The 12,952-nt window shown below is 41.5% G+C and overlaps 1 protein-coding gene across 1 annotated transcript in view; it reads right to left on the bottom strand.

The window, feature by feature from the left end:
- Nucleotides 1–12,952, bottom strand: part of LOC106990118 (antigen WC1.1) — a 53,443-nt gene that overhangs the window by 25,437 nt on the left and 15,054 nt on the right. The window contains exons 3-4 of the mRNA XM_042247601.2: nt 7,245–7,553; nt 6,848–7,156 (exon numbers count right to left, since the gene is read on the bottom strand). Coding sequence (XP_042103535.1) covers nt 6,848–7,156; nt 7,245–7,553 — 618 coding nt within the window. The remainder of the gene's footprint in view (nt 1–6,847; nt 7,157–7,244; nt 7,554–12,952) is intronic.

Genomic DNA, 12,952 nt, shown 5'->3' with positions numbered 1-12,952 from the left:
CTGACTCATTTGAAAAGACCTTGATGCTGGGAAAGACTGAAGGCAGGAGGAGAAGGAGATGACATAGGATAGGATGGTTGTGTGGCATCACTGACTCGATGGACATGAGTTTGAGAGGAATCCAGGAATTGGTGATGGACAAGGAGGCCTGGTGTGCTGCAGTCCACGGGGTCGCAGAGAGTCATACACGACTGAGTGACTGAAGTGACTGACTGAATAACATCAAACCCATAAAATGCCTAGGAGAAAACCTAGTTAAAGATGTGCAAAACATTTGAGAGAAATTCAAGACCTAGCGGAATGAAGGAATATATTTTGCCAATGAATTTGGAAACTCAGTGCTGTCAAAGTTAATAATTCTCAAATTTATATACAGATTAAATCTAATTGCAATCAAATTCCCTTATGCTTTTGTGTGTTTGAAACATGACAAGCTGATTCAAAATTTATGTTATTGTTCAGTCACTCAGTCATGTGCAACTCTTCGCAGCCCCATGGACTGCAACACATCAGGCCTCCCTGCCCATCACCAACTCCCAGAGTTCACTCAAACTCACATCCATTGAGTCAGTGATGCGATCCAACCATCTCATCCTCTGTCATCTTCTCCTCCCAATTTCAATCTTTCCCAGCTTAAGGGTCTTTTCAAATGAGTTAGCTCTTCACCCCAGGTGGCCAAAGTACTGGAGCTTCAGCTCAAAAATGTATACAAAATACATAACCCAAGAATGACCTAAACAGCTGGCAAGAGAAACAACAACATAACTTCTTTAAATTAAAGTTACCCAGGAATCAAGATTGCTGGGAGAAATATCAGTAACCTCAGAAATGCAGATGACACCACCCTTATGGCAGAAAGTGAAGAAGAACTAAAGAGCCTCTTGATGAAAGTGAAAGAGGAGAGTGGAAAAAGTTGGCTTAAAACTCAACATTCAGAAAACTAAGATCATGGCATCCAGTCCCATCACTTCATGGCAAATAGATGGGAAAACAATGGAAACACTGAAAGACTTTACTTTTGGGGGCTCCAAAATCATTGCAGATGGTGACTGCAGCCATGAAATTAAAAGATTCTTACTCCTTGGAAGAAAAGTTATGACCAATTTAGACAGCATATTAAAAAGTAGAGACATTGCTTTGCCAACAAAAGTCTGTCTGGTCAAAGCTATGGTTTTTCCAGCCTATGTGGATGTGAGAGTTGGGCCAAGCTGAAAAATTGATGCTTTTGAACTGTAGTATTGGAGAAGACTCTTGAGAGTTCCTTGGACTGCAAGGAGATCCAACCAGTCAATCCTAAATGAAATCAGTCCTGAATATTCATTGGAAGGACTGATAATGAAGCTGAAACTTCCATACTTTGGCCACCTGATGCAAAGAACTGACTTATTGGGAAAGACTCTGATACTGGGAAAGATTGAAGGCAGGAGAAGAAGGGAACGACAGAGGATAAGGTAGTTGGATGCCATCATCGACTCGATGTGCAGGAGTTTGAGTAAACACCGGGAGTTGGTGAAGGACAGGGAGGCCTGGCATGCTGCAGTCCATGGGGTCGCAAAAGGTCAAACATGACTGAGTGACTGAACTGAACTCAGACTTACTATGTGTGCTTAGTCACTCAGTCATGTCAAACTCTTTGTGACCAAACAGACTGAAGCCCACCAGGTTCCTTTGTCCATGACGGTTCTCCAGGCAAGAATACTGAAGTGGGTTGCCATGGTCTTCTCGAGGGGATCTTCCCAACCTAGGGATCAAATCCAGGTCTCCCACATTGCAGGCAGATTCTTTACCATCTGAGTCACCAGAGAAGGTTCAAGACTTATTGAAGTTGCAATAATTGAGAAAATGTAGAACAGGTGCAAGGATAGACAAATGATATAGTGGGACAGAACAGACTCTAAAAGAAGTACCCAGACATATGTGCTCTTTCACTTATCACAAAGCTGACACTGCTGTGGGGAACAGGGGCCCTTTCACTTATCACAAAGCTGACACTGCAGTGGGGAATAGTCTTTTCAGAAAAAAGATTCAGAGTCAACTGGATGCCCATATGAAAACAGGACACTTGACCCTTATCCTACAGAGATATCAATCCTAGAAGCAATGTACAGTTATATGCAACGGAAAAATAATTACACTTCTGTGAGATAGTCTCAGAGAACATTTTTGTGATTTTGGAGTAGACAAAGTTCTTTTCAGAAGAATATAAGGAGCTCTGTGGACTGGAACAATGGACTGGTTCAAAACTGAGAAAGGAGTACTTCAAGGCTGTATATTGTTACTCTACTTATTTAACTTATATGCAGAGTACATCATGCGAAATGCCAGGCTGGATGAAATACAACGTGGAGTCAAGATTGCTGACAGAAATATCAATAATCTCAGATATGCAGACGACGCCACCCTTATGGCAGAAAGTGAAGAGGAATTAAAGGGCTTCTTGATGTAAGTGAAAGAGGTGACTGAAAATGTTGGCTTAAAACCCAACATTCAAAAAACGAAGATCATGGCATTTGTTCCCATCACTTCATGCAAATATATGGGGAAACAGTGGTAACAGTGAGAGACGTTCTTTTCTTGGGCTCCAAAATCACTGCAGATTATGACTGCAGCCATGAAATTAAAAGACTCTTGCTCCTTGTAAGAAAAGCTATGACCAACCTACATAGCATATTAAAAAGTAGAGACATTACTTTGCCAACGAAGGTCCAACAAAGCTTTGGTTTCTTCAGTAGTCATGTATGGATGTGAAAGTTGGACCATAAAGAAAGCTGAGCGCCGAAGAATTGATGCTTTTGAACTGTGGTGTTGGAGAAGATGCTTGAGAGTCCCTTGGACCACAAGGAGATCAGTCAATCCTAAAGGAAATCAATCCTGAATATTCATTGGAAAGACTGATACTGAAGCTGAAGCTCCAATTCTTTGGCAACATGACAAGAAGAACTGACCCATTGGTAAAGATTCTGATGCTGAGAAAGGTTGAAGGCAGGAGGAGAAGGGGATGACAGAGGATGAGATGATTGGATGTTATCAGTGACTCAATAGATATGAGATTGAGCAAGCTCCAGGAGATGGTGAAGGATAGGAAAGCTTGGCATGCTGCGGTCCATGGGTTGCAAAGAGTCAGACATGACTGAGCAATTGAACTGAACTGACTGACTGAGGAGCACTACATGGACAGAAAAAAAAGTTGATGAGTCAAACCTAAGATGAGTAACTTGGCTCATTGAAGTACAGCATACCATTGAGAAAATAAAAATATAAGACCAAGAATTAAACACACAAAAATCATAATAAATACTTTTGCCAAAAGTCATCATCATGGTAATTTGCACCATTGCATTTGCAATAGTCAAGAACTGGAAATAAATTCAAATCTCTGCCATTACTTGAATGGATCATGTGGTTATTCAAAGGAATACTATATAATAATAAAAGTGAATAAAAATGTTGCCATAAACAACATCATGAGTGAATCTCAAACACAGTTTGGAGTCAAAGAAATTAGACTCAAAAGAAAACATACTGTATGGTTTTACATAAAGTTCACACACTGAGAAAATAGTCTATGGCAGTACAAGTCTTAGGTAAGCAGTCTTCCCTGGAGAGGAGGAGGACACGGCTATTGGGAGGCAACAGTGATTCTGTGGTGCTGTGAATGTTCTCTTTGTAGATCTGGGTTGGGGAATATGACCTAGGTGTACACTTATTGTTTGTACTTTGTTCTCTATTATTATCCTTAAATAATAATGTTTCATAAAAAAAATAGTATTCATCTAGGCATTTCTTTCCCTGACATAACACTTCTTAGCATTTCTTAACACTTCTTTCCCCTGAAAAAATGAGTGAACAATGAGAATGTTATGGAGCAGGACCTTACAGAGCCTTCTCAGGACAGACCACCCCCATGTCCTCCACCTGTCTCCGTTTGTAGAAAAACCTAATTAAAGAATAAATTTAATCACAGAAATGAACAAAAATCAGAAACAAAGGAAAACAGTCAAATAGGAAAAAATAATAATAGTTTGAAAGTGAAAGTGACATTGCTCAGTCATGTCCGACTCTTGGCAACCCCATGGACTGTAGCCTATCAGGCTCCTCCGTTCATGGGATTTTCCAGGCAAGAGTACTGGAGTGGGCTGTCATTTCCTTCTCCAGGGGATCTTCCTGACTCAGGGATGGAACCCAGGTCTCCTGCATTGCAGACAGACGCTTTACCATCTCAGCCACCAGAATTCCAGCTTGTGCTTGATTCAACCCTACGTTTAGCTTGACATACTCTGTGTATAAGTTAAATAAGCAGGGTGACAATATACAGCCTTGACATACTCCTTTCCCTATTTGGAATCCATCTGTTGTTCCATGTCCAGCTCTAACTGTTGCTTCCTGACCTGCATACAGATTTCTCAAGAGGAAGATAAGGTGGTCCGGTATTCCTATCTCTTGAAGAATTTTCTACAGTTTGTTGTGATCCATGCAGTCAAAGGCTTTAGCATATTCAATAAAGCAGAAGTAGATGTTTTTCTGGAACTCTCTTGCTTTCTTGATGATCCAGTGAATGTAGCAATTTGATCTCTGTTTCCTCTGCCATTTCTAAATCCAGCTTGAACATCTGAAATTTCATGGTCCATGTACTGTTGAAGCCTGACTTGGAGAATTTTGACCATTACTTTACTAGTGTGTGAGATGAGTACAACTGTGCTTTAATTTGAGTGTTCTTTGTCATTGCCTTTCTTTGGGACTGGAATGAAAAATGACATTTTCCAGTCCTGTGGCCACTGCTGAATTTTACAAATTTGCTGGCATATTGAGTGTAGCACTTTCACAGCATCACCTTTTAGAATTTGAAAGAGCTCAACTGGAATCCATCACCTCCACTAGCTTTATTCATAGTGATGCTTCTTAACGCCCATTTGACTTCGCATTCCAGGATGTCTGGCTCTAGGTGAGTGAACACACCATATTGGTTATCTGGGTCATGAAGATCTTTTGTATAGTTCTTCTGTGTATTCTTGCCACCTCTTCTTAATATCTTCTGCTTCTGGTAGACCCATAACATTTCTGTCATTTGTCGTGCCCATCTTTGAAGATTTTGCCTTGGTATCTCTAATTTTCTTGAAGAGATCTCTAGTCTTTCCCATTCTATTGCTTTCCTCTGTTTCTTTGCACTGATCACTGAGGAAGGCTTTCTTATCTCTCCTTGCTATTCTTTGGAACTCTGCATTCAGATCCTTATATCTTTCCTTTTCTCCTTTGCTTTTTGCTTCTCTGCTTTTCTCAGCTATTTGCAAGGCCTCCTGAGACAGCCATTTTGCTTTTTGGCATTTTTTTTTCCCTTGGGGATGGTCTTTCTCACTGCCTCCTGTACAATGTCATGAACCTCCATCCATAGTTTTCAGGTACTCTATCAGATCTAGTCCCTTAAAGCTATTTCTCACTTCCGCTGTATAATCATAAGGGATTTGATTTAGGTCATACCTGAATGGTCTAGTGGTTTTGCCTACTTTCTTCACTTTAAGTCTAAATTTGCCAATAAGGAGTTCATGATCTGAGCCACAGTCGGCTCTCAGTCTTGTTTTTGCTGACTATATAGAGCTTTTCCATCTTTGGATGCAAAGAATATAATCAATATGATTTCGGTGTTGACCATCTGGTGATGTCCATGTGTAGAGTCTTCTCCTGTGTTGTTGGAAGACGGTGTTTGCTATGACCAGTGTGTTCTCTTGGCAAAACTCTGTTAGCCTTTGTCCTGCTTCATTTTGCACTCCATTTTGTACTCCAAATTTACCTGCTATTCCACATGTCTCTTGACTTCCTACTTTTGCATTCCAGTCTCCTATAATGAAAAGGACATCTTTTTTGTTGTTGTTAGTTATAGAGGGTCTCATAGGTGCTTCATAGAACCTTTCAACGTCAGATTCTTCAGTGTTCCTGACTGGGGCATAGACTTGGATGACCGTGATATTAAATGGTTTGCCTTGGAAATGAACTGAGATCATTCTGTCATTTTTGAGATTGCATCCAAGTACTGTGTTTAGGACTCTTTTGTTGACCATGATGGCTACTCCATTTCTTCTGAGGGATTCCTGCCCACAGTAGTAGATATAATGGTCATCTGAGTTAAATTCACCCATTCCAGTCTATCTTAGTTCACTGATTCCTAGAATGTCGACGTTCACTCTTGCCATCTCCTGTTTGACTACTTCCAATTTGCCTTGATTCATGGACCTAACATTCCAGGTTCCTATGCAGTATTGCTCTTTACAGCATCAGACCTTGCTTCCATCACCAGTCACATCCACTACTGTGTGTTGTTTCTGCTTTGGCTCCATCTCTTCATTCTTTCTGGAGTTATTTCTCCACTGATCCCCAGTAGCATATTGGGCACCTGCCGACCTGGGGAGTTCATCTTTCAGTCTTCCTATCTTTTTGCCTTTTCATACTGTTCATGGGGCTTTCAAGGCAAGAATACTGAAGTGGTTTGTGATTCCCTTCTGTAGTGGACCACATTTTGTCAGACTTGACAAAACCTCCACCTGTGCACTTCTGAAATTCCCATTTAAAAACTCCTGGCCCTGATCTGCAAGTAAGAGCTGGTTCTTGGTACATTAGCCTTCTGTCTCCCCAGAACTGCTGCTTTACTTAATAAAGCTGTCTTTAATTTTACCCCACACTTTTCTCTCAGTATTGGATTCTTGAGTAATGAGCAGCTGAAACCTGAGTTCAGTAACAAGAATAAACATTTCACTACAGAATATCTTCCTTTTTAAGCCTGTTTTCCCTTACTCTCTGCTCTGGGGACATTTCACTCCAGGAGCATCCTAAGTATAGTAGCCCTTCCCTCTCTTACCTGAGCAGATCACAGACGCCGTGTTGCCACGGGAACAGTCAGGAACACCCAGGGCAGTCACAGGGCATTTCCACAGGAAGGACTCAGTCCCTGAGCAGTGAAATCGGGCTTTCCAGAGTTGATCACTTCCTTCTGCTCCGTTTGGGGTGGAGATGGCGACTCCACAGCCGAGCTGACGACAGACAGCATTGGCATTGGCCAGACTCCAGTGGGAGGCACAGAGCGCTCTCCATCGTCCAGAAATGTTCATCTCCACCTGCCCCTCACACTGAGAGGAGCCATTTTTCATAAGCCGGATGTCTGTGTACACTAATAGAAAAAGACAGGATTTCAGCAAAGTCTTTTTTTTTAGCTGAACTGATTGTACGTGGATGTTAAGTCTTGCCATGCATCTCACCTGAACAGGCAACCTGAACAGCTCCACTGTGGTGACAAGTGCCCCCTGGACAGGGCACTCTGGGGCAGACCCGGAGCTCAGGCTCCTCCCCCTCACACCTGAACTCTTCAGCCCAGACCCGGCCATTGGACTCTCTGAAGGGTAATTGTCCCAGGACAGACACAGCCTTGCCACACCCCAGCTCTGCACAGATGACCTGGGCAGTGGGGAGTGTGAAGTTTCCATCAGACACTGGGGTCCAGGCTTCTCCAGAATGCACTTCTACTCGCCCTGAGCAGGGTCCACCCCCTCCAGCCAGACGCACAAATCCTAAGAGAAACAAAGAACAAACCCAGTGAGTGTTCATGAACCTGGCTTGACAATTGGAAACAACACCTCACAGGCAATGCTGGGAAAGCTTTTCTTTCCAGCAGCGGAATAAGAGGGGATAAGAAGAGAGAATTTGACTGTCATTGTCAAATTGCATTTTCATGAGCAAGTTTCTGAAGAGATATCCAGAAGGATTGCAGGGTCAGTTCGAAATGGCTGAATCCTGAGAATATATATTGGTTAGGAATGTTAATTCCTATCTGGGGGCCTGGAAACTACAGTGCCCAAAGAAACTGCACAGTGGTAGTCATTCAAACATGGGTGCAGAGCTGAAGTGAGAGTGAAAAAGGTCCATGGGATTCAAGAGGTTAGAGGCCTAAGAGTCAGAGAAGTTTAGAAGGTCATCCTGATATTTCTGGGGCTAGAATTCTGGCCAGTTTTCTCTCGGAGCCAATATTCAAGTCACTGAGGACAGGGAACATCATGCAGGCTGGATCTGATACAGGCATTAGGTCACAATTAGGTAATTTAATTGTGAAAGAAATTGCTCACAGAAATGTATGGAAATGATGAAAGCTCAGAGAGTCATAGGAGAAGGAGGGAATGGTCCTAGCCATCTTTCTTAAAGACCTAGGATTTATGAACACAGCTGAGAGAAAGTGAAGTCTCAGTGGGATTATGCCAGACAACTGAGTTAGTTGATTATTTCATACTAGACATGAGATACTTAGCAAATGTAAAGAGTGATAAGAATTTGATGTATTCTTACCCTATCTATATGCCAACTGAACATGCCTTTCTTATTTGGATTTCTGAGATAAGAAGCCAGCAAGCTATAAAAACGTATAGTGAAAGGAAGAGAGCAGAGAGCAAACAAGCCATATATTTTTTAGTGATTTCTAAATTGCAAAAGACTCAATAGGGGTGAAACATAGGTTTGGAAATCAAATACCTGTTCAGCAAGATTTTAACACCTATTATCACCTGTGCTCCTCCCATTTTCCACCTAACAGTGCTACCCTTTCCCATTTCCCCCAATGCACAAAAGAAGAAACAATCTTAAGAGCTACAAATAGATGGAAAGGAGACTCTTGAAGGGAAGAACTTCTGTAGGGAGTGAGGTGGGGTGAGTTAAACGGGGAGTGGATGGAGTATGAGAGAGACCAAATAAAAGACTCATGATCATGATTTCATCCTTCAGGGACCATATTTGGATACAGAAAAGGTAATCCAATGGGAAACAATCCCTGCACATCATAAAGAACTATTTTTTAAAATAATTCGCATGGTTTCTGGGTGTGCTCATGGTTATTTATGTCCATGGTGCAATTTGTCCTGGTCAAAGACTCTGATTGCATAAGTATATGAACTTTGAATTCTCAAAAAGAATGATGTAACAAAATAAAAATCTACTACAGAGAGCAGGAAAACACAGAAAAGACACAACATATATTAAAGAATTGAAGTATTAGCTTGACCACTGATATAAGAATGAATGATAAGAGAGAGGATGATCTGCTTGCCTTTTATTATTTATCCATTTCCATCTCCCCAAAGAGAACCACAGTTTATTGTGATCCACACAGTCAAAGGCTTTGGCATAGTCAATAAAGCAGAAGTAGATGTTTTTCTGGAACTCTCTTGCTTTTTCCATGATCCAGCGGATGTTGGCAATTTGATCTCTGGTTCCTCTGCCTTTTCGAAAACCAGCTTGAACATCTGCAAGTTCACAGTTCATGTATTGCTGAAGCCTGGCTTGGAGAATTGTAAGCATTACTTTACTAGCGTGTGAGATGAGTGCAATTGTGCGGTAGTTTGAGCATTCTTTGGCATTGCCTTTCTTTGGGATTGGAATGAAAATTGACCTTTTCCAGTCCTGTGGCCACTGCTGAATTTTACAAATTTGCTGACATATTGAGTGCAGCACTTTCACAGCATCATCTTCCAGGATTTCAAATAGCTCAACTGGAATTCTATCACCTCTACTATCTTTGTTTGTAATGATACTTTCTAAGGCCCACTTGACTTCACATTCCAGGATGTCTGGCTCTAGGTGAATGATCACACCATCGTGATTATCTTGGTTGTGAAGATCTTTTTTGTAGAGTCCTTCTGTGTATTCTTGACACCTCTCCTTAATATCTTCTGCTTCTGTTAGGCCCCTACAATTTCTGTCCTTTATTGAGCCCATATTTGCATGAAATGTTCCCTTGATATCTCTAATTTTCTTGAAGAGATCTCTAGTCTTTCCCATGCTGTTGTTTTCTTCTATTTCTTTGCATTGATCGCTGACGTAGGCTTTCTTATCTCTCTTTGCTATTCTTTGGAACTCTGCATTCAGATGCTTATATCTTTCCTTTTCTCCTTTGCTTTTTACTTCTCTTCTTTTCACAGCTATTTGTAAGGCTTCCCCAAACAGCCATTTTGCTGTTTTGCATTTCTTTTCCATGGGGATGATCTTGATCCCTGTCTCCTGTACAATGTCACAAACCTCCATTCGTAGTTCATCAGGCACTCTATCTATCAGATCTAGTCCCTTAAATCTATTTCTCACTTCCACTGTATAATCATAAGGAATTTTATTTAGGTCATACCTGAATGGTCTAGTGGTTTTCCCTACTTTCTTCACTTTAAGTCTGAATTTGGCAATAAGGAGCTCATGGTCTGAGCCACAGTCAGCTTCTGGTCTTGTTTTTGCTGACTGTATAGAGCTTCTCCATCTTTGGCTGCAAAGAATATAATCAGTCTGATTTTGGTGTTGACCATCTGTGATGCCCACGTGTAGAGTCTTCTCTTGTGTTTTTAGAAGAGGGTGTTTGCTATAACTAGTGTGTTCTCTTGGCAAAACTCTATTAGCCTTTGCCCTGCTTCATTCCATATTCCAAGGCCAAATTTGCCTGTTCACCTAAGTGTTTCTTGACTTCCTACTTTTGCATTCCAGTCCCCTATAATGAAAAGGATATCCTTTTTGGCTGTTAGTTCTAAAAGGTCTTGTAGGTCTTCATAGAATCGTTCAGCTTCAGCTTCTTCAGTGTTACTGGTTGGGGCATAGACATGAATTACCATGATATTGAATGGTTTGCCTTGGAAACGAACAGAGATCATTCTGTCATTTTTGAGATTGCATCCAAGTACTGCTTTTGAACTATGGTGTTGGAGAAGACTCTTGAGAGTCCCTTGGACTGCAAGGAGATCCAACCAGTCCATTCTGAAGGAGATCAGCCCTGGGATTTCTTTTGGAAGGAATGATGCTAAAGCTGAAAGTCCAGTACTTTGGCCACCTCAGGCGAAGAGTTGACTCATTGGAAAAGACTCTGATGCTGGGAAGGATTGGGGGCAGGAGGAGAAGGGGACGACAGAGGATGAGATGGCTGGATGGCATCATGGACTCAATGGACATGAGTCTGAGTGAACTCCAGGATTTGGTGATGGACAGGGAGGCCTGGCTTTCTGCGATTCATGGGGTCACAAAGAGTTGGACACGACTGAGCGACTGAGCTGAACTGACTGCATTTCGGACTCTTATTGACCATGATGGCTATTCCAATTCTTCTAAGGGATTCCTGCCCACAGTAGTAGATATAATGGTCATCTGAGTTAAATTCACCCATTCCAGTCCATTTTAGTTCACTCATTCTTAGAACGTTGATGTTCACTCTTGCCATCTCCTGTTTGACCACTTCCAATTTGCCTTGATTCATGGACCTAACATTCCAGGTTCCTATGCAATATTGCTCTTTACAGCATCAGACCTTGCTTCCATCACCAGTCACATTCACAACTGGGTGTTGTTTTTGCTTTGGCTCCATCTCGTCATTCTTTCTGGAGTTATTTCTCCACTGATCTCCAGTAGCATATTGGGCACCTACCAACCTGGGGAGTTCCTCTTTCAGTATTCTATCATTTTGGCTTTTCATACTGTTCATGGGGTTCTCAAGGCAAGAATATTGAAGTGGTTTGCCATTCCCTTCTCCAGTGGACCACATTCTGTCAGGCCTCTCCACCGTGACCCGCCCATCATGGGTAACATGCCTTAGTTTCATTGAGTTAGACAAAGCTGTTGTGGTCCATGTGATTAGATTGACTAGTTTTCTGTGATTATGCTTAGTGTGTCTGCCCTCTGATGCCTCTCGCAACACCTACCGTCTTACTTGGGCTTCTCTTACCTTGGACACGGGGTATGGACATTGGTGATGGACAGGGAGGCCTGGCATGCTGCAATTCATGGGTTCACAAAGAGTCAGACACAACTTAGTGACTGAACTGAACAGAGAGGCCCAGGTTAGGACCCCTAGACTCCTCTGGCTGGGAGTTTGGTCACAGGCTACACATTCTAATTAAAGCATTTTTATTTAACTGGTTGTTTTTGTTGCTCAGTCACTCAGTTGTGTCTGACTCTTTGTGACCCCATGGACTGCAGCACACCAGGCTTCCCTGTTCTTCACTATCTCCCTGAGTTTACTCAAACTCATATCCATTGAGTCAGTGATGCCATCCAACCATCTCATCCTCTGTTGTCCCCCTCCATCTTCAACCTTTCCCACCCTCAGGGTCTTTTCCAATGGGTCAGTTCTTCTTGCAGAGGAACTTCTTGTGGCCAAAGTATTGGAGTTTCAGCTTTAGCATCCATTGCTCCAATGAACTATTCATGGTTGCTTTCCTTTAGGATTGATTGATTTGATCTCTTGCTGTCCATGGGACTCTCAAGAGTCTTCTCCAACACCACTATTCAAAAGCATCAATTCTTCAGCTCTCAGCCTTCTTTATGATCCAACTCTCATGTCCATACATAACTACTGGGAAAAAAAAAACATAGCTTTGACTATATGGACCTTTGTCACAAATTAATGTCTCTGCTTTTAATATGCTATCTAGGTTTGTCATAACTTTCCTCACAAGGAGCAAGCATCTTTTAATTTCATGACTGCAGTCATAATCTGCAGTGATTTTGGAGCCCAAGAAAATAAAGTCTATCTCTGTTTTCATTTTTTCCTCATCTCTTTGTCATGAAGTGATGGGACTGGATGCCATGATATTAGATTTTTGAATGTGGAGTTTCAAGCCAGCTTTTTCACTCTTCTCTTCCGCTGTCATCAAGAGGCTCTCCTCTGTTCCTCTTTACTTTCTTCCATTAGGGTGGTGTCATCAGCATATCTGAGGTTATTGATATTGTTATATTAATTCTATGAGATTAAAAATTTAGAAAGAACAAGAAAGAAGTATTTCTTGTATTCTGTTTTATATACCCTGATACATGTGAAATATTCAAATATATGCTGAATAATCAATAGTTTTGTACATATCAAGATAGAGACTTCTGAGATATAGTGCATCATTTTTATTTTCTACTTGATTTTAAAATTTACATGGAAGAATAAGTGTGGGAAAATTCCAAGAAA

The sequence above is a fragment of the Ovis aries genome, chromosome 3 (assembly GCF_016772045.2).
Source record: "Ovis aries strain OAR_USU_Benz2616 breed Rambouillet chromosome 3, ARS-UI_Ramb_v3.0, whole genome shotgun sequence".
NCBI lineage: Eukaryota > Metazoa > Chordata > Mammalia > Artiodactyla > Bovidae > Ovis > Ovis aries.
This window is presented reverse-complemented; position numbering and strand designations above follow the sequence as displayed.